General features: G+C 45.0%; 1 protein-coding gene across 1 annotated transcript; it reads right to left on the bottom strand.

Annotated features, from left to right (window-relative positions):
- Nucleotides 1-824: 824 nt before the first annotated feature.
- Nucleotides 825-25,228, bottom strand: LOC118002465 (serpin A3-6-like). The gene is given in 4 exon segments (XM_034992973.1): nt 825-889; nt 20,227-20,291; nt 20,293-20,878; nt 25,039-25,228. Coding segments are annotated over 4 exon segments (906 nt in total).
- Between the last annotated feature and the right edge of the window lie 1,081 nt (nt 25,229-26,309).

The following is a 26,309-nucleotide window of genomic DNA, read 5'->3' as shown; positions in this document are numbered from 1 at the left end:
ATGTTCCCTCTGGGGGGGACACAGGGGGACCCTCTGTTTTCCAATGCTGTCATTAACGTTGATGCTGTGAGAATGGTCAAGATAGTGACCTCCACCAAGGCTCTTAATTCTCTTGCTTTGGATTTTTGATGTCACTGTAGCATCCTGTCTAGCACGCAATTTATACTGCTTCTAACAAGCTTGCACATTGAGCTGGGTGTTCCTGTGATGCACAATGAGTGCAGCTGGGACTTCTATAAATGTTAAGATGATGTGCATGGAGATATTTGTAATTCATTGATATTTAGGGATAGGAAGAAGCAAAGGTAAGTGACACTATCTTTTGTTCTTGTTAGTATAGTTGTTTTCATAAATTTTTAAGTCAGAGAGTAAATAGGAAAGCACAGAATCATGTGTGCAGAGAGGCTCCCTGGGGGAAACTGCTCTATAAAGAGGAATCCTGACAGGAAACCTGCACTTAACCTCCATCTGCAGCTGTGCCTGGGGCTTAAAGACACAATTGGTGAGTAGTGTGCACCCCCTGGTGGTCCAGATCCACTTCTGTGAGCTTTGTGTCCGGGCTCACAGTGATTTCCCCTCACTGTGTCCTTTGCACTGTAATACACAGCTGTGTCCTCAGCTCTCAGGCTGTTCATCTACAGATACAGCATGTTCTTGCCATTGTCTCTGGAGATGGTGAATTGGCCTCATAGAGTCTCTGTACTATATGTAACTCCCACCACTGCTAATGCTTGCAACCCACTGCGGGCCTTTCCCTGGAGCCTGGTGAACCCAATGCATGGTATAGCTATTGAAGATGAATCCAGACACTGCACAGGAGAGTCTCAAGGACCCCCAGGCTTCAGCAGGTCTCCCCCAGACTCCTCCAGGTGCACCTCACACTGGACACCTGCAGATACAACAACCTGGTCAGGATAATGTCACACATCCCCTGTTTCTCTGACTCATATCCACTCACATACTCAGTCTCTTATTCACATAAATTACATTTTAAAACAGCAACAGGGAAAACCCAGCCAAGCACAGAATCCATGGTGAGTTGTCTGTGTTCTGTCCTGGACACTGAATGGTTCCACCAGAGATCTCAGGGCTGGGGCTCCACTCCCACTGCAGGATCCGGGCTGGGCAGGTTTAAATCAGCAAAGGGAGGACCCTATTGGCACATCATCTGACTATATACAAAATTTGGCAGGTAACATCTTCAAGATGGCAGACACTCAGAGCAGGTGTGAGGGTCCTGGCAGAATTTTGTATACATGATATCTTCCAGAAAAATGTTCTTTCTCCTTATGTGATTTTGTTGGGGTCATTACTTAGCACACATTTTATTCCTTGTTTCCACATATGCACCCCAAACATATAATGTAGGTACAAATTTATTACCATTTTCCAGGTGGATCCATACACACTGCAGCACAGACAGACTTTCTGAGTGTCCACGAGCACACAGCAAGTGAGAGTGAGCCCATGTCTGGGCCTGTGCTCCCCACCACCGACCTGCCTGCTCCTCTGAACCACCTCCAGGTCAGAGTTGGTCATATGTAGTGAGGTTTGCAGTCTTCCTGAGTTTCAAGATTCCCAAAAAAGACTGAAAGATGGAGACCACCTTTTTGTCTCAGAAACTTGGAGACACTGAGACTCCGAGAGAGAGAGAGAGAGAGAGAGAGAGAGAGAGAGAGAGAATCACAGAGCTGATGGAGACACTGTGGGTTTTCAACAACCACAACGGGTATTTACACATGATGTCTCTGTACATATCCATGGAAATCCTCAGTAAAATAAAATGGTGGAATCATCAGTAAACAATGAAACTCAGAACACCTGAGATCAGAATGGTTGCTTTTATTTAGGGAAGTTTCCTCCTCTATGAAATGGAGATCATTGTACTTCTAATCTCACAGTTATTGCCATGATCACACAAGTAAAACTTTTCCCTTTCCCTGGCACTTCACAAATTTGGGTTTTAACATTATGAGGATTGATTTCAAGAAAGGAAGGCACTTCTGTTTCAACAGCTTTTCCAAACTGTTTACTGTGTTTGTGTCAGGGAGAAGTTTGCAGAGCATGGAGCTGAAAACCCTTGCGAGGAGATCATTCCTCTACCAACCACTTGTCCTGGATCATGAGCTCCATGGTTCCTGAGTTTCCCTGGTGGTTGTGAGCGCCCCCTGATGGTCCCAGTGACTTGTTGGTGTCACAGACCTCGGCAGAGTTTCAGGGACTCCTTTTCTCCCTTCCCCATTTATCCAACCTGCAATGAGAGAGTCTCCCATTATGAGCACTACAGACCCTCCTTTTCAGAGGATGTCTCCTTCTACCTATATCCCATCTTTCACCCATCAGTAGGCTCCTTGTCTGTAAATACTCAGCTATAAGTTTCTATATTCAGAGGTGAGCAGGAATCCTGCAACAAGACTTCCGTATCAGTCTCCGAGTGTCAGAAGATGTCTTTTAAGAGCAGAGAGAAGAAAATGAAAGATTTCTGGACTCACAAATTCCACTGACAAGAAACAGGCTGATGAAAGTGCTCACCTTCAAAAGTGTGCCAGCTTCCAACAAAAAGGAAGGGTTGATCTCAGACAAAACAAAAAGCCCAGAAGCTGAAGTCTGAGATAAATATTCTCAGGCTCTAAAACCTAATGGAGTTTGTCAAGATGGATATACAAGTTCTTTAGTGTTGGTGACAGCTTTTTAAATTACAGTTTATTATTTTTGAACAGGAATGTGAGTACCTGCCATCACATGCTTGCCCTACAATTGTATTTTATGGAAAGAAATGCTTTCTAAAAATATTTTTTATTATGAAGATGTGTTCCATATATACAATGGAATATTACTCAGCCATCAGAAAGGATGAGTACCCAACATTTGCATCAACATGGATCGCACTGGTGGAATTATGCTAAGTGAAATAAGTCAAACAGAGAAAGACAATTATCATATGGTCTCACTTCTTTGTGGAACATAGGAATAGCATGGATGACATAAGGAGAAGGAAGGGGAAAATGAAGGGGGGGTGGGAATTAGAGGGGAAAGAAATGTTTCACACTATCACAGGTGTATTGATGAAGACCTTTTTACCGCCAGATGGAAGTAACCCACTGCCTCACTACACCTGACCTATATGTTAAGATTTGAGCTTTAGAGGTGGTGATACTTAGGTGATGATCTTGATATTACCACTATGTGGGTAAGTCTGGGGCTGGAGCTCAGGACAGACAAGGGCAGTCATGTCCTGTCCATCTCGGGCCTGCAAATAGGAGCTCTGAAGATTCACACATTTAGGAGGAGACCCCTCTTGAATCAGAGTTTGAAAAGCTCATCAACAAGTGCAGCCACATTCCTGTAAAATATCCGTGACTCCTTCTGGTTCTGAGAGTCTAATGAACCCTGATGGATACACATGGATGAACCAAACACCGCATGAGGTCCAGAGAGACTTTGTAGGTAACAGCAAGGAAAGATACATAGAGGAGTCATTGCTGTTGAAAGAACACTTCTGGGTCTGGTGTTCACCCATACTCTGCAGCCATGTTTGGATGATGTAGAACACCAGCCAGTGGAGGGTGGAGGCAGCCCAACAAACTGGGCTGTGAGATGCAAGAGCAGAACCCATGGTCACCTGAAATGCTGAGGGTGATGAGACCCAAGGGGCGTGCAACAGGAGGTCCCTCACCTGAAGTATTACAAGAAGTTTGTTTCTATTTGTGTCCTGAAGCCTCTGAGGTCTTTTCCTTCACGTGTTATATTGTCACATGTTCTATTGTATGGGAAATGTAGCCTCTCTCAGTAAAGTGAGGGTCAAATCCTTCTCCTGGTTGGGCTTGACCTAGTGACCTTGTCTCCAGTATATACCTCTGCTCCATCTTCAGAGAGTGAAGGGAATGGTTCCCTTCCATGCAGCTAAAATCTGAATTTGTGCCCACAGTTGTTCCCAATTATGAAATTGCTATTGTTCTGAGAATTCTCTTCAGAAGCAGGTCCTGGAATTCCTGGGTGGTGCCAAGTGGTGAAGAGCAGGGGAAGAGCACATGGTACACAGGCATCCTCAAGCTTGGGCTTGTTCCCTGCAGAGGAATCGGAGGTGCAAGGGAATGCCAGGTGACCCTTGGCCATGCTTCCTGAGTGCCCAGCAGCATCCTGTGTGAACCAGCCTGCTCCAGGGGATCAGGACTATCACATGCAGGCAGGACATAGGAGGCACGTGTCTGGACAGGCTGCCCAAGAGTTGTGGACACAGATGAGCGAGGAAGGAGGTGTGGTTTAAGTTCAATCCACAGGTCACTGCAGGGAGACCGATGAACATTTAATTTTATTTCTTAAAATATTTGGAACATAAGGAATAGCATGGAGGACATTAGGAGAAGGCAGGGAAAAATGAAGGGGAGGGAGAATCAGAGGCAGAGATGAACCATGAGAGACTATGGACTCTGAGAAACAAACAGGGTTTTAGAGGGGAGGGGGTATTGGTTAGCCCAGTGATGGGTATTAAGGAGGGCACGTACTGCATTGAGCTCTGGGTGTTATACAAAAACAATGGATCGTGGATCACCACATCAAAAACTAATGATGTATTGTATGGTGACTAACATAAGATAATAAAATTTAAAAAAATAAAATAAAATACTTGATTTATGTATTTGATAGAGAGAGACAGAGATATGGAGAGAGAGAGCAAGAGAGGGCATGGATGGGGAGGAAAGGGAAAAACAGGCTCCCCAATGAGAAAGGAGCCAAATTCGAGGCTTGATCCCAGGATCCTGGGTACATGACCTGATCCGAGGCAGATGATTAACCAACTTAGCCACCCAGGTGCCCTGGCTCATGACTATTTTAATCAATGTCCAGTACTAGTTAGGAATAAAATTGGTGAATGGGAAAATAAGAGTCTCATTATCCGAGATCCCAATGGTTATGACAGTTGGAGGCATAATTTCTCTGTTTCTACCTGAATTGCAACAAAATATTAGTGGTAGGCTGCAAATTAAAATTATCTATCTATCTATCTATACACAAACCTATGATCTTAGATTTTCTGTCAGTTGTTAAAAATGCCTGTTTTTAATTATCTTATTTTAGAAAAAACACACTGCATGCTATGTGGCATCTTAAAATTTTTGAGTTATAAAACACAGTAGTTTTTACCATGTGCACTACATGATTTCACCCTGAACCACACACCAATGGAACCTCATTTATTCCAGGGCACCTGACATGTGGATCAGCACTTCTGTGCTAGAGCCTCAGGATTGGAGCCTGCCCCTCATGGGACATTGTCTGCACATTTGCAGGAGCTTCCTGGCATTACTTATTTAATTGTGTAGAGTTGAGAGAAGTGTAACATATTAATATCATAATTCTTCTTTTTTGCTTAATTTTTCTATTGAAGTCTAGTTGACACAAATTGTTACATTAGTTTAGGTGTACAACATGGTGATTCCACAGTTTTATACATTATGCTGTGTTCACCACAAGTCTAGCTACCATCTGCCACCACACAATGCTATTACAATACCATTGATCATATTCCCTATGCACCTCTGGTTACTCTTAACGTGAATCCAATAGAATTTATTAGCATGTTAATGCTCTACATAGATTTTCATATAAATGGGGCCTGGCCCCACTTAGCTAATACAAAAAAGAATATTTATCTAACATACAAATGGCTAACAGACACATGAAAAAATGTTCATCATCACTAACCATCAGGGAAATTCAAATCAAAACCACATTGAGATACCACCTTACACCAGTTAGAATGGCAAAAATTGACAAGGCAAGAAACAACAAATGTTGGAGAAGTTGTGGAGAAATGGGAACTCTCTTACACTGTTGGTGGGAATGCAAGTTGGTACAGCCACTTTGGAAAACAGTGTGGAGGTTCCTCAAAAATTTAAAAATAGAGCTACCCTATGACCCAGCAATTGCACTCCTGGGTATTTACTGCAATGACACAGATGTAGTGAAATAAGGGCCATATGCACCCCAATGTTCAAAGCAGCAATGTCTGCAATAGCCAAACTGTGGAAAAAGCCAAGATGCCCTTCAACAGATGAATTGATAAAGAAGATGCGGTCCACATATACAATGGAATATTACTCAGGCATCAGAAAGGATGAATACCCAATTTTTACATCAAGATGGACTGGACTTGAGGAGATTATGCTGAGTGAAATAAGTGAAACAGAGAAAGTCAATTATCATATGGTTTCACTTATTTGTGGAACATAAGGAATAGCATGGAGGACATTAGGAGAAGGAAGGAAAAAATGAAGGGGGGGAAAGCAGAGGGAGAGATGAACCATGAGAGACTATGGACTCTGATAAACAACTGAGGGTTTTAGAGTGGAGGGAGGTGAGGGGATGGGTTAGCATGGTGATGGGTATTAAGGAGGGTACATACTGCATGGAGCACTGGGTGTTATACGAAAATGATGGATTGTGGAACACTACACCAAAAACTAATGATGTAATGTATGGTGACTAACATAACAATAAAATATTTTTTTTAAAAGCCAAAACAAATTAAATAAAAAGACCAAAATTCTACATATTTATTCAAATGAATTATGATTCTCTGGTAAAGAAAAGAAAGGTAAAGCCAGGGACTGACCTCAAGTGACTCACATCCTCTCGGGAGAGGTAACTATACAGCAGTGATGATGCTGGATGAATAGAAAGCAGTGTCTAGAAAGATTGCTAAGAAAATATCACCGAGGAGACTTTCCCAATTTTGTCAACAATCACAGAGTTAGAGTAGGAAGCAGATTGAATATAAGCCCAAAGAATATTTGTTTTTGTCCTTCAAAAACAATAGGCTTTCTTTCTGTTATGCAAAAATTTATGGACACCAGCTGTCTCCTTCATATATCTTCCTGATTGTCTTCTTCTAGGTGGAAATAAACATGTACAATTTGTGCTGGTTTTTTTTCTCCTCATCACTTTCTTTCATTAACTTCATTAATCTGTCCTCCACCGTCAATCTTCTTTTTCCATTTTCCTATCAATATGTCTTATGGTACTTAGTTATGTGTCCCCCCCGCCCCCGCCAGCACAATATGTAAAACATTCCTTCTAGCATCTTAACCTCAGAAGCAATGAATGAAGATAATTGGTCCTGCTAGCTATTTTCATTTTTTTATTATGTTCAGTTAGCCAGCATATAGTACATCGTTAGTTTTTGATGTAGTGTTCAATGATTCATTAGTTGCATATAACATGCAGTGCTCATCACATCACATGCCTCCTCAATATCCATCACCCGGTTACCCCATGGAACATGGATAGAACTGGAGACTATTAGGCTAAATGATGTAAGTCAATCAGAGAAAGACAATTATCATATTGTTTCACTCATACGTGGAACATATGGAATTGCACGGAGGACCATAGAGGAAGGGAGGGAAAACGGAATGGGAAGAAATCAGAGAGGAGACAAATCAGGAGAGACTCTGGACTCCAGGAAACAAACTGAGGGGTACAGAAGGGAGGGGAGTTGGGGGATGTGGGTAACTGGGTGATGGGTATTAAAGAGGCACATGATGTTATATAATAAATACATAAATATAAGAAATGAGAAATCAAAAAACCATAATTAAAAATAGTCTATCTCTGGAGGGGAGGTAAGCTGGTGGCAGATTAGGAGACTAAGCTTGTGTCCGCCCTCTAACAAAGCTGGGTAGCTATCGAATCATTCTGCACACCTGAGAAATCAATCAGAGCTCAGAGAGAACAAAACCTGCAAGTCTACAAGTAGAGAAGCAACCGCCTTTTGGAAGGTAGGAGGTGCAGAGGGTTGACTTGGGGGAGATATAGCTGTGGATACAGCGTGGGAAGGTTGACCATTTATGGAGGCTACTGCCAAATAGTGGAAGTCAAAATCTGAAATTTGAGAAGTTGGCTACCATGGGGGTCATGCCTAGTTTAAAGGTACTCAGGTGGTGAACAGGGCAGCATTCGAGGAGTGACAGTGTATTTCGAAGATCCCTGGGTTACAAGAAGAACTGGTGGTGACAACGTGCTGCACTGTTTTCAGGGATAGGTGCGTGGAAGCCAACTAAGAACAATGAGTCTGTGGTCCAGCTTTCTGGTCTATGTCACCATAAACTGTGGACTGCTATGGGGTCCTGTGACCCTTTTCCAGGGACTGGCCAGAAAATGGCAAAAATGTGGTGAAACACTCTGTGGGAGGAACGGTGTGTGTCCACACTGTGGGAGTCTCTAAATTTGCAGTTTTGAGGGCGCCTGGGTGGCTTAGTTGGTTAAACAGCTGCCTTCAGGTCAGGTCATGATCTCAGAGTCCTGGGATCTTGTCCCACACCAGATTCCTGCTCAACAGGAACTCTTTGAGTGGGGAAAAAGAGCAAAGCAGCAAAGACTGGAAAGGACCAGATAACATCAGCAGAAACATAATCTCCACAGGGAACACAATGACACTATATTCATGTCTTTCTTTTTAAAAAGTTTTTTAAAAGATTTTTTATTTATTTATTCACTTGACAGAGAGAGAGAGAACAAGCAGGAGGAGTAGCAGACAGAAGGAGAGGGAGAATCAGGCTTCCCACGGAGCAAGGAGCCCGACGTGGGGCTTGATCCCAGGACTCTGGGATCATGACCTGAGCCAAAGGCAGTCGCTTAATGACTGAGCCACCCAAGTGCCCCCATTCATGTCTTTCAATAATCATTCTGTAACACCCAAAAAACAAAAATCCACTCAAGAAATTGGTGGAAGACGTGAGCAGACATTTCTCCAAAGAAGACATAGAAATGGCCAACAGACACATGAGAAATTGCTCAACATCCCTCAAACTCACAGCAATACAAATCAAAAGCACAATGAGATACCCCTCTCACCAGTCAGAATGGCTAACATGAACAACTCAGGAAACAACAGATGTTGGTGAGGATGTGGAGAAAGGGGAACCCTCTTACTCTGTTGGTGGGAATGCAAACTGGTGAAGCCCCTCTGAAGCAATGTGCAGTTTACACAAAAAGTTAACAATAGAGCTGAGGAAGGAGCCTGACTTGGTGCTCCATCACAGGACCTCAGGATAATGGTCTGAGCCAAAGGCAGATGCTTAACCAACTGAGCCACCCAAGATTGAGGAGAAAAGTAAACATCACTCAAGAGCTTCTCTTCCTCTTCTGTAGAAGGGGTTTTTGGTTGTATGCAGGATACTTGTCTCATATAAGGAGAAATGAAGACCTTGTTATTTACTTTCTTTATAAACTGTGATTTAAGGAGATGTATATGAATGCCCAAGTTTACAGGCACTTGTCTTGTGAAGGTTAACTCCATGTCAACCTGACTGGCCAATGGGTGCACAGCTTAACCTATTTTCTGTGGATGTCTGTGATGTTGATTGCAGGAGAGATTTCTGTTTGCATCAGTGGTCTCTGTGTAAGGGGGCATCATCCAATCCATTAAGGTTCTGAATAGAATAGAATAAATGCAGAGGGAAGAGGAATTCCCTCATTCTTCCTTCCTGCATGCTTGATCTGGACATTCATGTCCTCCTGCCCTTGGAGACAGTTACACATTCCTGTCTGAAGGTTCCCAGATGAGAGAATAGTTGAGAATTGGACGAGAATTACTCCAGTGGCCTTCCTGGGACCCCAGCATGTGACAGTAGATATGGGACTTCTCAGACTACTCGGTCATGTAAGCCAATGGGCTATGGATTCTGTTCCTCAGTATAACTATGACTAATACAATGAGATTCTAGTATGTCCTGTGGTTTATGGTAACTGAAAAAAAAATATGTCACACACATAAGGTCTGAGAAGCAAAGTGCTATGAGTGAAGTGTCATGTTGTGTGTTTTGGAAAAGAGCTGGGTGAGGATAATGAGGAGTTATAAGAGCCTGAAGAAACCATGTGACCCAAGAAGGAAGAGTCCCTTGGTCCTTGGGCTCACATGGGAGAAGGCTGTTCTCTGTTCATCCTGGGGACAATTCCTAGAGCCTTGCCGAAGCAGGAGTGCAGATGAGAATCTCAGGTCAATATAATCATTTATGAAGCACAGGGTTATAAAGAATTGAGTAAGGAATAGTGTAATAAGATGAGTATATTTGAAGTGAAAAATTAAAAACTGATTTTTGCATAGTATGTTGGTGTTATTGAGGTCAGTTATGGATAGTCCAAAATACTGATATTTGGTCCATCATTAAGTGTCATTATTTAGGAATTATTTGTGGGGTTATTGTTTAAAAATCTTTAATAAATAGGCTACATATTCTTTATAGATTTGTGTCCTTATACATTTATTTATATTTACATATTAAATCCAGTAACTTTGTAGTTAAGAATATCAATAAATTTGCATAAAATCTGGAAGGATGAGCACAACTATTCACAAATTATTTTTTCCTCAAAATATAGACTTTTCATCTTTCATTTCCAGAGAGCATTTAAAATTTACTTTAATTATAAAAAATTATTACAACATAAAAACTGAGGGTTGCTGGAGTGGGGGTGGTGGGGAGGACGGGGTGTCTGGGTAATAGAAATTGGGTAGGGTATGTGCTACGGTGAGCGCTGTGAATTGTGCAAGACTGTTGAATCACAGATCTGTACCTCTGAAACAAACTGAGGGTTCTAGAGGGGAGGGGGGTGGGGAGATGGGTTAGCCTGGTGATGGGTATTAAAGAGGGCACATTCTGCATGGAGCACTGGGTGTTATACGCAAACAATGAATCATGGAACCCTACATCAAAAACCAATGCTGTAATGTATGGTGATTAATATAACATAATAAAATAAAATTAATTTTAAAAAATTAAATAAATAAATATATAATTAAAAAAAACCCTTAATAGTTACACATGTAATACTAATAAAATATCATGACCTTTAAAAACACAGACCTACAAATGCAGAACATATTTTTCTAGCTGACAAGAAAGACAATTGCTGTTTTGCAACCATTCCTGGGCCTTACCCTGTCCTGTGGGTCTGGAGTGTCCCTGGTATCCTGAATGCCCTCTAGTGTCCTTATCTCTCCCTGGTGTTTTGAGCTCCCCCTGGTGACCTGACTGCCCCCTTGTGTCCTCAGCACTGGTTGTTCTGAGTGCCACCTGTGTGCTGAGCGCCCCCTGGTGACCTGAGTGCCCCTACAGCCCAACCCCTCCTATGTCCCTGCAGGGAGGTTTGGGTCTGGGCTCACACTGATGTCCCCTCTCTCTATGTCTCTACACTGTCATACACGGCCAGGACCTTGGTGACACTGAGATCAGTCAGCTGTAAGAATTGGTTCTTGGACTTGACTCTGGAGATGGACACGTGGCTCTTGTTGGATGGGCTGTTTAATGTGGCATATCTTTGATTTATGAACCAATTCACCGCACCCAGTCACCTGGGGTTGGTGGATTCAATTCTGCCAGAAATTACTGTTTGAGATGGAGAATCCAGAGATGGTGCTGGTGAGGTGCAGGGTCTGTGAGCCCCTCACCAGTCCTGGGTCTGACTCCTGCAGCAGCAACTGGGACAGGTCTCCTTGGGGCAAGGAGACTCAAGCCCTGTCAGTCGTGACTCTCACAACCATCCCCACAGTCCCACCTCTGACATCTGAGACCCTCACTTTGGGAAAATGTCACCAGACACACAGAGGGTCCTAGAAACTCATATTCCTCCAGACCACAGCTCTGCCTTCCCCCAGAGACCTCAGCCCTGTCTGAGGAAAGAGCTCCCACTATCCAAGTGTGGATTTTACCCTAAATATTGAGGAGAAGTTTGCAGGTGTGGGATGGAGCCCATCCTTATAAGTGGACAGGGACAGAATTGGGCTCTTCTGGACCTTCCAGGACCACCTATTGGCATCTCTTTGATGAGCTCACAAGGCACGTTGGTCTGGGTTGGAAGAGCCCTTGGTCTATGAGCTGTGTTGGAAGCAGGTCAATAGATGGCCTCACCTCTCTGAACATAAGAATAAATGTTGAACAGATGAATGGATCACAATTTATTTTAATCTAATCTTTCTTTCAAAATGATATTATTGGGATCCACATTTTGTGCATAAAACTTTCCAAATCTAGTCTTTATATACACTCAATATTAACAGTCATCCCACACATAATTGCATAGAAAAATTATATATTGATGCCAAGTCTGGTGTAAATAGAATGGCACTTAAAGGCCAATGGATCCAAGAATTGTATCTCTTATAGTTTTCATACTGATGCCCACTTGACCTCGTGTGAACAGCTACGTTCATGGCAGAGGCCCACCTGGAGACCTTTGATCCTGATGGTCACTGCTGTTGGGTTTGTCGGCCAAGACATCTGAAAAATCCTGGAAGTGCTACCTACGTCCTCAAATGCACAGACACCAGCACAAGACGCCCACTCTGGGATCTGCAGATACAGTTCCCGAGATTGGAGGGTGCCTCCCTTCTCCGGAGAAATGCACCTCACACAGGGGCCTTTAACGCTGGGAGGAGGAACTTGACTTAAAGAAAATGGGTAACTTTTCTCTGATACAACACAGAGATCATCACTAACTCAGGCATGGAGTCAATGACACTCAAACAGCCACCCTGACGGAAATGGAATGAATGACCTGCAGATTATTAGGATCCAAACATTAGGGTCTAAGAAGAGATTGCAGAGATTATGTTGATATTACTGAAAGGCTTGTGCCAATAGGATAAATCCTGAGCTAGATGAATAGATGTCAGTTAGAGATCAGATGAAAAGATTACAGATAGATGATGGATAATTTTATATTATTTTAAAGACACTAGAGAGGAATCCTATCATTATGAACACATAGGATGCAAATATCCATAATTGCCAATATTTCAAAAACGTGTTTTCTTATGAAAAGAATATTTTGATGCCAACTTTGGCATGTTCCAAGTAAGAATTTATGTCTTGTTTTTTTCTGAGTAACTACAGCTTCCACATCGGGTGGTGATGCTTCATTATAAATATTGGTTGTTGTGTAATTTTGCCTGTGGCTCTGCAGTAGATTTTCCTTCTAGCAGCTCATGGAAAATGCCTTTGAAACCTAAGTCATAGACAGAATCACATCGTTAAATGGAGAGGAGGTAAAATGAGATCATTTGTGTTATTCAGCATCTTTTAATTACTGATTTGATGAAGGCTCAAGAATACCTAAACCATTTCCCCAGAGTGTGAGGTTATAAGGGTAATTGAAACTCAGAGGTAGGAAAACAGAGGGGCCCTAAGCATGGATTTGCTCACAGCAACAGAAACTACAGAGCCCTACAGGAAACACCTCACTACCCAGCATCACTTTGTACCTGCCCATAGGGTTGGGACCTGTGATCAGAGGTTTCTGACGGCCAGAAGCGACTAGATTTCTCCTCCCTTCCAGGGCTTGCTGTGTCCACTACCTGGTGGTCTCAGGGTCTCAATTCCCTGGTGTCCTGAGCTCTGGGATGTGCCAGACAAGTGCTGTGTCCTGGATCTTGATCATCGTCCCTCTATCCTAACATGTACAGTGCTTTCAACCTCTTCCTCAAAGATCCGTCTGTCCACCAGGCTTCGTCCCTGTGTCCATCACCTCTCCTCCTCGTTCTGGTCCCTCCCATTCATTTTTTGAGGATTTACCAAATGTTTGCTGTGCTTTTGTCAGATAGCCTCGTTATAATTGGCTGTGACCAAACGAACTACATATATAAAGCCTCACAGACTCCCCTCACCATTTCCCTAAGTCATTCTCTTGATGTCATTTCTGCAGTCACACCTCCCCACACCACACAGAGCATACCTGACACATGTGGAATCTCCTTTTGTTGAAAAACGTTTTCCGACATTACTGAGTCTCATAAGGAGGCTCAGTATGAGCCAACAGGAGACATCTCCTATTGTGTCTCCTATTGACTCCAAGTACTTATTTACTTTGAGCCATCGTGGACTTTATTTTTTTTCTTTATTTTTATTAACATATAATGTATTATTTGTTTCCGGGGTACAGGTCTGTGATTTATCAGTCTTACACAATTCACAGCACTCACCATATCACATAACCTCCCCAATGTCCATCACCCAGCCACCCCATCCCTCCCACTCCCAACCACACCAGCAAGCCTCAGTTTGTTTCCTGAGATTAAGAGTCTCTTATTGTTTGTCTCCCTCTCTGGTTTCATCTTGTTTCATTTTTCCCTCTGTTCCCTTATGGTCCTCTGTCTTGTTTCTCAAATTCTTCATATCAGTGAGATCATATGACACTTATCTTTCTCTGATTGACTTATTTCGCTTAGCATAATACCCTCTAGTTCCATCCACATTGTTGCAAATGGCAAGATTTCATTTTTTGATCACTGCATTTTATTCCATTGTATATATGAACCACGTTTTCTTTATCCATTCATCTGTTGAAGGACATCTAGGCTCTTTCCAAAGTTTGGCTATTGTGGACATTGCTGCTATAAACACTGGGGGTCACATGCACCTTCAGATCACTACATTTGTATGTTTGGGGTAAGTACTCAGTAGTGCAATTGCTGGATCATAGGGTAGCTCTATTTTCAACTTTTTGAGGAACCTCCATACTGTTTTCCAGAGTGGCTGCACCACCTTGCATTCCCTCCAACAGTTTAGGAAGGTTCCCCTTTCTCTGCATCCTCGCCAACATCTGTCGTTTTATGACTTGTTAATTTTAGCCATTCTGACTGGTGTGAGGTGGTATCTCATTGAGGTTTTGATTTGGATTTCCCTGATGCCAAGCGATGTTGAGCACTTTTTCATGCATCTGTTGGCCATTTGGATGTCTTCTTTGGAAAAATGTCTGTTCATGTCTTCTGCCCATTTCTTGATTGGATTCTTTGTTCTTTGGGTGTTGAATTTGATAAGTTCTTCATAGATTTTGGATACAAGCCCTTTATCTGATATGTCAGTTACAAATATCTTCTCCCATTCTGTCAGTTGTCTTTTGGTTTTGTTGACTATTTCTTTTGCTCTGCAAAAGCTTTTTATCTGGATGAAGTCCCAATAGTTCATTTTTGCCCTTGCTTCCGTTGCCTTGGGTGATGTTTCTAGGAAGAAGTTGCTTCGGCTGAGGTCAAAGAGGTTGCTGCCTGTGTTCTCCTTTAGGATTTTGATGGACTCCTGTCTCACATTGAGGTCTTTCAACCATTTGGAGTCTATTTTTGTGTGTGGTGTAAGAAAATGGCCCAGTTTCATTCTTCTGCATGTGGCTATCCAATTTTCCCAATACCATTTGTTGAAGAGACTGTCTTTTTTCCATTGGACATTCTTTGTTGCTTTGTTGAAGATTAGTTGACCATAGAGTTGAGGGTCCATCTCTGGGCTCTCTATTCTGTTCCATTGATCTATGTGCCTGTTTTTGTGCCAGTACCATACTGTCTTGATGATGACAGCTTTGTAATAGAGCTTGAAGTCCGGAATTGTGATGTCACCAGCTTTGCTTTTATTTTTCAACATTCCTCTGGCTACTCGGGGTCTTTTCTGGTTCCATACAAATTTTAGGATTATTTGTTCCATTTCTTTGAAAAAAGTGGATGGTATTTTGATGGGGATTGCATTGAATGTGTAGATTGCTCTAGGTAACATTGACATCTTCACAATACTTGTTCTTCCAATCCATGAGCATGGAACGTTTTTCCATTTCTTTGTGTCTTCCTCAATTTCTTTCATGAGTATTTTATAGTTTTCTGAGTACAGATTCTGTGCCTCTTTGGTTAGATTTATTCCTAGGTATCTTATGGTTTTTGGTGCAATTGTAAATGGGATCGACTCCTTAATTTCTCTTTCTTCTGTTTTGTTGTTGCTTTGTAGGAATGCCACTGATTTCTGTGCATTGATTTTATATCCTGCCATTTTACTGAATTCCTGTATGAGTTCTAGCAGTTTTGGGGTGGAGTCTTTTGGGTTTTCCATGTAAAGAATCATATAATCTGCAAAGAGTGAGAGTTTGAAATCTTTGCCATTTCAAATGCCTTTTATTTCTTTATGTGGTCTGATTGCTATAGCTAGGACTTCTAGTACTATGTTGAATAGCAGTGGTGAGAGTGGACATCCCTGCCGCTTTCCTGACCTTAGGGGGAAAGCTCTCAGTTTTTCCCCATTGAGAATGATATTCGCTGTGGGATTTTCATAGATGGCTTTTATGATATTGAGGTATGTACCCTCTATCCCTATACTCTGAAGAGTTTTGATCAAGAAAGGATGCTGTACTTTGTCAAATGCTTTTTCTGCACCTATTGAGAGCCTCATATGGTTCTTGTTCTTTCTTTTATTAATGTCTTGTATCACATTGATTGATTTGTGGATGTTGAACCAACCTTGTAGCCCAGGAAGAAATCCCACGTGGTTGTCGTGAAGAATCCTTTTAATGTACTGTTTGATCTTATTGGCTGGTATTTTGGTGAGAATTTTTGCATCCATGTTCATCAGGGATATTGGTCTGTAATTCTCCTTTTTGATGGGGTCTTTGGTTTTGGGATCAATGTGATGGTGACCTCATAAAACAAGTTTGGAAGTTTTCCTTACATTTCTATTTTTTTGGAACAGTTTCAGAAGAATAGGTATTAATTCTTCTTGAAATGTTTGGTAGAATTCCCTTGGGAAGCCATCTGGCCCTGGACTTTTGTTTGTTGGGAGATTTTTGATGAATACTTCAATTTCCTTAGTGGTTATAGGTCTGTTCAGGTTTTCTATTTCTTCCTGGTTCAGTTTTGGTGTTTGATACAGCTCTAGGAATGCATCCATTTCTTCCAGATTATCTAATTTGCTGGCATAGAGTTGCTCATAATATGTTCTTATAATTGTTTGTATTTCTTTGGTGTGGGTTGTGATCTCTCCTCTTTCATTCATGATTTTGTTGATTTGGGTCATTTCTCTTTTCTTTTTGATAAGTCTGGCCAGGGGTTTATCAATCTTGTTAATTCTTTCAAAGAACCATCTCCTAGTTTCATTGATCTGTTCTACAGTTCTTTTGGTTTCTATTTCATTGATTTCTGCTCTGATCTTTATTATTTCTCTTCTCCTGCTGGGTTTAGGCTTTATTTGCCGTTCTTTCTCCAGCTCCTTAAGTGTAGGGTTAGGTTATTTGAGACCTTTCTTGTTTCTTGAGAAAGGCTTGTGTTGCTATATACTTTCCTCTTAGGACTGCCTTTGCTGCACCTCAAAGATTTTGAACAGTTGTGTTTTCATTTTCATTGGTTTCCATGAATTTTTTTAATCCTAGTTTAATTTCCTGGTTGACCCATTCATTCTTTAGTAGGATGCTCTTTAGCCTCCATGTATTTGAGTTCTTTCCGACTTTCCTCTTGTGATTGAGTTCTAGTTTCAAAGCATTGTGGTCCAAACATAGGCAGGGAATGATCCCAATCTTTTGGTACCAGTTGAGACCTGATTTGTGACCTAGGATGTGATCTATTCTGGAGAATGTTCCATGGGCACTATAGTGGAATGTGTATTCTGTTGCTTTGGGATAGAATGTTCTGAATATATCTGTGAAGCCCATTTGGTCCAGTGTGTCATTTTAAGTCTGTATTTCCTTGTTGATCTTTTGCTTAGACGATCTGTCCATTTTAGTGAGCGGGGGTGTTAAAGTCCCCCACTATTATTGTATTGTTGTCGATGTGTTTCTTTACTTTTGTTATTAATTGCCTTATATAATTGGTTGCTCCCATGTTAGAGGCATAGATATTTGCAATTGTTAGATCTTCTTGTTGGATAGACCCTTTAAGTAGGATATAGTGTCCTTCCTCATCTCTTATTACAGTCTTTGGTTTAAAATCTAATTTGTTGGGGTGCCTCGGTGGCTCAGTCATTAAGCGTCTGCCTTCAGCTCATTTCAGGATCCCAGGGTCCTGGGATTGAGCCCCACATCGGGCTCCCTGCTCAGTGGGAAGCCTGCTTCTCCCTCTCCCACTCCCCCTGCTTGTGTTCCCTCTCTCGCTGTGTCTCTCTCTGTCAAATAAATAAATAAAATCTTAAAAAAAATAAAATAAAATCTAATTTGTCTGATATAAGGATTGCCACCCCAGCTTTCTTTTGGTGTCTATTAGTATGGTAAATGATTTTCCACCCCCTCACTTTCAATCTGGAGGTGTCTTTGGTTCTAAAATGAATCTCTTGTAGACAGCATATCAATGGGTCTTGTTTTTTATCCAATCTGATAGCCTGTGTCTTTTTGTTGGGGCATTTAGCCCATTTACATTCAGGGTAACTATTGAAAGATATGAATTTAGTGCCATTGTATTGCCTGTAAGATGACTGTTACTGTATATTGTCTGTGTTCCTTTCTGGTCTATGTTGCTTTTAGGCTCTCTGTTTGCTTAGAGGACCCCTTTCAAGATTTCTTGTAGGGCTGGTTTTGTGTTTGCAAATTCCTTTAGTTTTTGTTTATTTTGGAAGCTCTTTTATCTCTCCTTCTTTTTTCAATGACAGCCTAGCTGGATAGAGTATTCTTGGCTGCATATTTTTCTGATTTAGTGCTCTGAATATATCCTGCCAGTCCTTTCTGGCCTGCCAGGTCTCTGTGGATAGGTCTGTTGGCAATCTATTGTTTCTACCATTGATTTTGAGGGGGGTTGTCTATGCCTCCTGGATTTTGATGCCTGTTTCCCTGGCCAAGTTAGGGAAGTTCTCTGCTATAATTTGCTCCAATATACCTTCTGCCCCTCTCTCTCTTCTTCTTCTGGGATCCCAATTATTCTAATACTATTTCATCTTATGGTATCACTTATCTCTCGAATTCTGCCCTTGTGATCCAGTAGTTGTTTATCTCTCTTTTTCTCAGCTTTTTCTCCATCATTTGGTGTTCTATGTCATGAATTCTCTCTTCTGCCTCATTTATCCTAGCAGTTAGAGACTCTATTTTTTATTGCACTTCATATCCTTTTTGATTTTGACTTGTTTAGATTTTAGTTCTTTTATTCTCCAGAAAGGGATTCTCTAGTATCTTCTATAATTTTTTCCAGCCCAGCTAGTATCTATAAAATTGTCATGCTGAACTCTAGTTCTGACATCTTACTATCGTCCATATTGTTTAGGTCCCTGGCAGTCAGTACTTCCTCTTGTTCTTTTTTTTGAGGTGATTTTTTCCATCTTGTCATTTTGTCCAGAGGAGAATAGATGAATGAGAGAACAAAATGCTAACAAGGTAACAGTGACCCCAGAAAAATATACACTAAACAAATCAGAAGAGATCTGAAACTGGGGGAAAAGGAAGGGAAAGAAAGAAAGGGAAAAAAAGGAAATGAAAAAGATAAAAAAAAGACGAAGAAGAATATGATCAGATAATTCAGGCTGGTGAATAGGTCAGTGCCACATTTTGGGTGTATCTTGGTCTGTTAGAAGAAACTTCCTCCCAAAATTTTAAAGAAAGAAAAGCTTATATATGTACAAAAATAAGGGTCAATATGATGAAGGGATGGAATATGAATGTAAAGATGAAAATTATAAAAGATTTTATGAAAGGAATTGATAAGATAAGAAGTTGGTTGAAAAAAGAAAGAAGAGAAATAAAAAAAAAAAAGGAGAGAATGTGATCAGGCAGGAGACTATAACAAAGCCATACACTGGAGATTTAGGGTATATTTTGGTCTGTTAGAAGAAACTGTATCCCAAAATTTTAAGAGAGAACAACTTATATATATACCAAAAATAAGGTTAGCTACTATGAAGGGATAGAATATGGCTCTACAAATGAAAAATGGATGGGAGTGGAGGAGATTATGCTCAGTGAAATAAGTCAAGCAGAGAAAGTCAATTATCATATGGTTTCACTTATTTGTGGAGGACATTAGGAGAAGGGAGGGAAAAATGAAGGGGGGGATCAGAGGGGGCGACGAACCATGAGAGACTCTGGACTCTGAGAAACAAACTGAGGGTTTTAGGGGGGAGAAGGGTGGGGGATGGGTTAGCCTGGTGATGGGTATGAAGGAGGGCACATGTTGTGATGACCATTATGTGTTATATGCAGCTAATGAGTCTTTGCACACTATACATGAAAACTAATGATGTACTATATGATGGCTAACTGAACATAATTAAAAAATGTAAAAAATAAAATAAAATAAATTTTAAAAAATCCTAAGAGAAGACAATGCCTACAGGCAGGGCGGGGCCTCGGTGCCGTGCCTCCTCCCCTCCCCCCACCCCAGACCGAGGGCACCTGCTCTATGGTGGTTTCCCCAATAACACGGTTTGCTACGGCAGGACAGAAAATGGCCCCCAAGGCTCAGAACTAAAACTCTGAATCCTTCCAAACCCCAAGCCAGGCACTCACCTTTAAGGAAGATGTAATTCACCGGGACCATGGCTGTGTTCAGTTCAAGGTCCTTGACGAAATCTAGTTTTTCCCTGGGTCCGAATCTTCACGTAGTCGTTGATGAGCTTCTCGGAGTCAGCAGAGTCCTGGAAGCTGGTGGAGAAGGCCTCAGCGGCATACAGCGCCCTGGCATCTTCCGTGAACTTCTCCAGCAGCCTCAGCTGCTGGCTGAGGAACATGGCGCTGCCCACGCTCAGCTGCAGTTCCTTGCTGGGTTGGTGGAGGGTTTGCAGCACGTGCTGGAAACCCCGGTCGATTTTGGCGTCGGGGGTCTCTGTGAGGTTGAACTCGAGGCCTTTGAGGATCTCCACCAGGGTGCTGCCTTGGGCCCCCAGGGAGAGGAAGGCCAAGGTGATGGAGCCGCTCAGCAGGGAGAAGATGACATTCTTACTGGGCGTCTTCGAAGCCAACTGCTTATAGAGGCTGAGGGCGAAGTCGGTGCTGCTGGAGGCTAATCCGAGGTTGTCCACTGGTGTCTCGTTGTGTACGTCCTCCTGGGTGACATTCTGCGGGTCAAGCACGCCCCCCGAGACGCGGTGGACAGTGGGGCAGAGCCCAGCCACCAGGAGCCCCAGAGCCAAGAGGGGCGACATTCCCTCTGTCCTCAACTCTGGAAAACAAAGCTCCTTTAAGTGTTGGGAGCCAGATGGTACCCCGACTGCCTCCCACTGCCACCCCCATGTGGCCTGTGTTCTAGTCCCTGCTTCTGTTAGCTTCCTGACTTTCTTGGGTAGGCACGCTCATGGGCACCCAACATGCATGATTACATTACACTTGAGATAAATACTGCAGCTGTTGCCATTTTCCCCAGGGGAGAAACTGGGCACAGAGTGGTGAGGGGATCGCCCACAGTCAGCACAGTAGGCGAGTGCGGGAGCAGGGGGAGGAGACCCGTTAGCCTGGCTCCCGAATCCCAGTAGGGAGAAAGTAGTGTGGGCTTCAGAGCCGCAGAGACCTGGACTGGGATTTCCTCTGGGCTACTTGCCCTGCTGTGTGGGGACAAGCAAGTGGCTGACCCTCTCTGAGCCTCCATTCCCATCTCTGTACAACACGCTGATTAAGCTCACGGGAGAGAAACCGTGAAGGTGCCGGGCTCAAAACGGGTGTTCCAGAGGCGTCTCTCCTCCCATACGCCACCCCGTCTCTGAAACTACCCGCCACGCCAGAGCTGTGACCCCACGTGGGGAGGGGATGGGGCTATTGCAGGAAAGATCAGAGAGAGGGGCAGCCAACAGGGTTACTGACCTTCAGCCCCTGCCTACTCGGGTCCCAGAGCTCAGAATAGAAAAGGTCAGTTTCAGAGGTGGGAAGGGGAGGTGAGGAGAGGAGGTGGGGAGGGAAGTGGGGAGGGGAGGGCAGTTGAGCTGCTTTCCATCAAGAGGCCAGTGGAAACCCCTTCAGACCAGCTGCAGCAGCTGAATTGCCTCAACTGACTGTTTACTCTCAGGCTAATCAACCATTTATTTGGAAGAGTTAAACATCCCACCCCCCCGAATTATTTCTGGAGAGAAAGAACTTTGGGCGAGTTGGCAGGCTGGCTCTGTTTCTGAGCAGCCTGTCTTTTCGGTTGCTGGACAGACACTGCCTGCCTGTCTGTTTGCCGGGGGCCCTGGAGGGGAGAGGAGTGTGGGACCGTGCCCCTTGGAGACCCCGTGGGCTCTGCCCGGAGGGACCCCCGTCATCAGTTCCGTCTGCACCTTGTTGTAAAAGCAGTGCCGGGGGCCAGACAAGGGGAGCCCCGTGCCCCTCGGGGCAGTTGTGGTCCGGAGGGTCCGGTGCGTGGAGGTACACAGCTGGCTAAACTCAGAATCCCAAAGTGTGGGAGGCAGAAAGCGCCAAAGAGGCCCTCGTGGTACGTGCACCCTTTGCAGGTGTGAAAACTCAGACGTGGAGAGAAGACGTGTCTTTAGAGGGCATGGCCTTCGGGGCCAGCACTGGAACTGTCCCCAGCGCTCTGGGACGCCTTTGCCAGGCCCCCTGCCACCTCACAGGCTGCAGGCCAAGGCCTAGAACCACCCTAGAAAAATGGGTTCCTTTGCTCTCGGGATAGACAGCATCATGGATTACCTGCCTCTGCAGCCAGATGTCCTCAGCGGATTCCAAAGCCATCGCCTGCCCCCAGTGCTGGATTTTCATGGGTGCTGATGCCTATTTATCCACATGAAGAACTCCTCCCCTTGCTTGGGAAAGGTTGGCAGGGACGCCTCAGGGTTCTGTTTTTAGGCTGGAATGGCCAAATAAGCATTTCTGGAAACATGAATTTATTAGATCAAATGGAATAATCCAGTTACAGGAACAGCTCCTAACTTGCTTCTTAAACAAACAAACAAACACTCTCCCTTTTCATTTTTATCTTTTGTTTATGAAATATTCATTGAGGAACATGTGAAAACCCAGAAAATACACAGGACTTTGGAAAATGGTCCCCCAAATGTCATCCCCCAGCTAACATTTTGTTGTGATTTCTTTTACAAGTCACTTTCTTTGACATGTTTGTGTATGTGATGCGAATCTTCATACACACACTCAGATATATTTTAAAAAATGCAACACTCTTTATTTGCCGGTAGATTGATTTGCATTTTGAGGCACCCCTCCCCCATTCCAGATTTGGGGTGTCAGTGTGAGGACCCCGAGCGTGGGGGGGCACAGGTGTCAGGGGCCTCTGGTCTCTGGCACCATCCGTCTGGGAGGCCTCCTTTTCACCCCAGGGCCCTTCACTTGTGATTTGCACTAAAAGCCGTGGGGACATTGAGGTCTCCTCGGATCTCTCTCGAATCCCAGGCCTGTCTTGGGCTCCTGAGAAAACCTTCCCCTTGATCCCTCATGGTCGCGCCCCACCGTCCGTGACCACGTCTGACAGACTGTAGGGTGCCACAGAGCACAGTTTGGAAACCACCGGATTGCCGGTAAGGTTGTGGCTGGGCATGCCATGAACCTCGCCAGCTCTGTAGCCTCAAGCAACTGGAAATCCCTCGGGCTTAACCTCCTGGTCTCTACAAGTGCAGATAGCAACATTTTCCCGACAGCCACATAAAGGGTCTGGGACATAACATGGAGCACAAGCGTCTGTAGGACAGGACTGTTTGTGCAGGGCTGTGTCCTAGGGTACTTACCAAGTATGTGCTGGCCAGGAACCGCTGAGGTGACTACGGAGAGTTCTGGTCCCATCCTCCCTAAAATGGTGACTTCATGCCCTTTTAGGTTCCACATATTTTCAGAATTGAATACATATTTTAAAATTACACAGAATCCCAGGGGCGCCTGGGTGGCTCAGTTGTTAAGCGTCTGCCTTCGGCTCAGGTCATGGTCCCAGGGTCCTGGGATCGAGCCCCACGTCGGGCTCCCTGCTCTGCGGGAAGCCTGCTTCTCCCTCTCCCTCTGTCCTTCCCCCTGCTTCTGCTCTCTCTCTCTAATAAATAAATAAAATCTTCAAAAAAAAAATACACAGAATCCTAAAGAAATAGTGGCTAAAACAAGGCTACAGTTTACTTCTCACTCATGTAAGTTCAGGGTGGGTGGTGGGTTGATGCGGTTGCAGCACCTGGTCGGGGGCCCAGGCTCCTTCTGTCTTCCTGCTCCGCATTCCTGGGGTCTGCTTGCCGGGTCCTCCTCCTCTGCTTCCACCCCCCTCTCTTGCTCCTGCTTTTACTCCAGCCCACCAATTGCAGGGGAGCCCTTCTCCACTGGGATCTTCTCTGTCTCTCCTTCTCTCTCTTGCCCCCATGGGCTCCCAGTCCTGAAAAACCCTCTGCTTCTCCTTGAGCCCTGAGATCATCATTCCTTCGTTCAGGGCCACTGGGCGGCCCTCTGGGTGGGGCTGGGAGGGTGCTGAACACCGTCCACAGGCAGAACATCAGCTAGATCATCCATGTCCGCCATTCCGGATGGACCAACTCTTTGTATATCTCCAGTACCTCCTTCTGTTGAAAAGATCTCTGTCCCTTTTCCATCTGAACTGTTGTCACCAAGTCTTGGTATTTGCCAGCCTCCAGAAAGGCGAGTTCACGACTTGCCCAAGGACCCTTAGCTGTTCAATGGTGGAGCTGGTGGAGCTTGGGCAAAACCAACCCCATGCCAAATCCAGGCTCTCTCTACCTTCCAGCCTCAAAAAAAAAAAAAGAAAAGAAAAAGAAAAAGAAAAGCATTTCCATCCTTGAACATAGGACAGAAAAATGCCAATCGTGGGAGTATAATTCCTTTTTTTAAAGATTTCATTTCTTTATTTTAGAGAGAGAGAAAGAGAGCAGGAGGGGCAGAGGGAGAGGGAGAGAAAGAATCTGAAGCAGACTCCACGCTGAGCACGGAGCCCGATGCGGGGCTTGATCCCACGACCTCCAGATCCTGACCTGAGCCAAAACCAGGAGTCAGCCACTTAACGGACTGAGCCACCCAGGCGCCCCTTGGGAGTATAATTCTTGTACAGGTGCTGGGGTCACTATTTGTCTAAGGTGTCGCTTGCCTGAGGATCTGAGTAGGGAAGGCTGCCTCCTTTATATGGAATGGGGTCCCAGCCGAATGGGAGCTCTGTTCCTGTCTGTCACCACGTCCTGCCTGGGACTGCTGATGGGCATGTTCCTCGGACTTGAGATGGACCCGGCGAGCAGCCCGAAGGGAGCTGGGAGGTCCAACCTGGCTTTGGCGGGGTCAGGGCCAAGGTGTCCAGGAGCCTCCTGCTAAGACTCAGGGAGCCTGGCACTGCAGAGAGGGACAGGCAGAGGCCAGCAGTGGCCCTGGCCTCTGGGGTCTGTAGGGGTGTGGCGGTTGCACCTGCCTGGAAGGGGAAGATGTGGCAGTTGGACCTCACGTGCTCAGCCCCAGACATGGGGCTGGCAGGTGCTCCGTCTGGGGGACAGTCACTCTTACGGTCCCCGGCCACACATGGCATCCATCGGGACTGATTTGACTTGGGTCTTGCAAACTTGACCATGGCGATCTGTTTTCCGTTTTCCACAGCCATTGCCTTCCCGTTGTTGCTTCTGATTCCCGGGGGTCAACCTGGCACAGGTAGGCCGGACGGGGGGGCGGTGTAGGGCAGGAATCCCAGGGAGAGGATGTCCCACCTGCACAGAGCAGGGGAGGCGGGGAGGGACAAAGACCAGGCCCTTCCAGAGAGCTTCTTCCCGGAGGCTGGGGCGGCGGCGGTCAAGGGAAGGCCCCGCTCAGCCAGGCTCCTCCCACGTCCCCGCTCTGCCCCACCTCCCCGCTGGGTGACCTTAGGCTGGTCCCTTCACCTCTGAACCTCGTTTGTCCATCATCGCTCCTTAAAGAGTTCTTCGGGGGAAGAAAGAGACCCCGACAAGTAACTGCCCCGGCCCCGCGGCGGGCGAGCCTTCTCTCCTCCAGGCCGGGGAGTGGGCTCTGCTCTCGGCTGGAGAAGGACCGAGAGCCGCCCGCCGCGGTCTGACACCCCGGCCTCTCTCCGGCCGTGTTAGCGCTGAGCCGGCTTCGTGCGGCTGCAGATCCGCGGCGCCTTTGCCAAGTCCCCTGGGCGCCGCCCCGGCTGTGCCCCGCGGATTCCCGGGCGGCCGCGGGAGGATCTGGCCGCGCAAGGAGCCTTCCCGCCTCTGCTTTGCGCGCTGCTCGGTCATCTGTCCCTTGAAGGGGGGAGCGGCTTGCCATCCTCCGCTCCCGCTGCCCGCGCAAGGCGGCGTCTGAGAATTCCTGCTGAACAGGGGCTTTGGGGTCAGAGCAGCCCGGGTCCGACGTACTACCGACCCCCTGATGTACCCCGGTTCCCAAGGCCTAGATTCTCCCCCTGTGTCCAGAGGCGCAGGGCCACCGTCCTCACGCACCCATCCGCTCCTCCTTCAGTCTGTGCAGCCACTTTTTACGAAGACAACAGCCCCCTGCCCGTGCCTTCACTATAAGCTCAGGAGGGGCCCTGGGCCGGAAACCGCGCCCCCCACCCCCGGCTCAGCCTCCCCCGGACTCCTGACCCTTCCAAACGGGACTTTCGGAGTGATTTATTACACAGCAATAGATGAACCCGAGCGCATCCTCCGCCCGCCGAGCTCTTAGCATCAGGGGAAGAGAACCGA

This window comes from Mirounga leonina, unplaced genomic scaffold (assembly GCF_011800145.1).
Source record: "Mirounga leonina isolate KUSES-001 unplaced genomic scaffold, KU_Mleo_1.0 Mir_82, whole genome shotgun sequence".
Taxonomy (NCBI): Eukaryota; Metazoa; Chordata; class Mammalia; order Carnivora; family Phocidae; genus Mirounga; species Mirounga leonina.
This window is presented reverse-complemented; position numbering and strand designations above follow the sequence as displayed.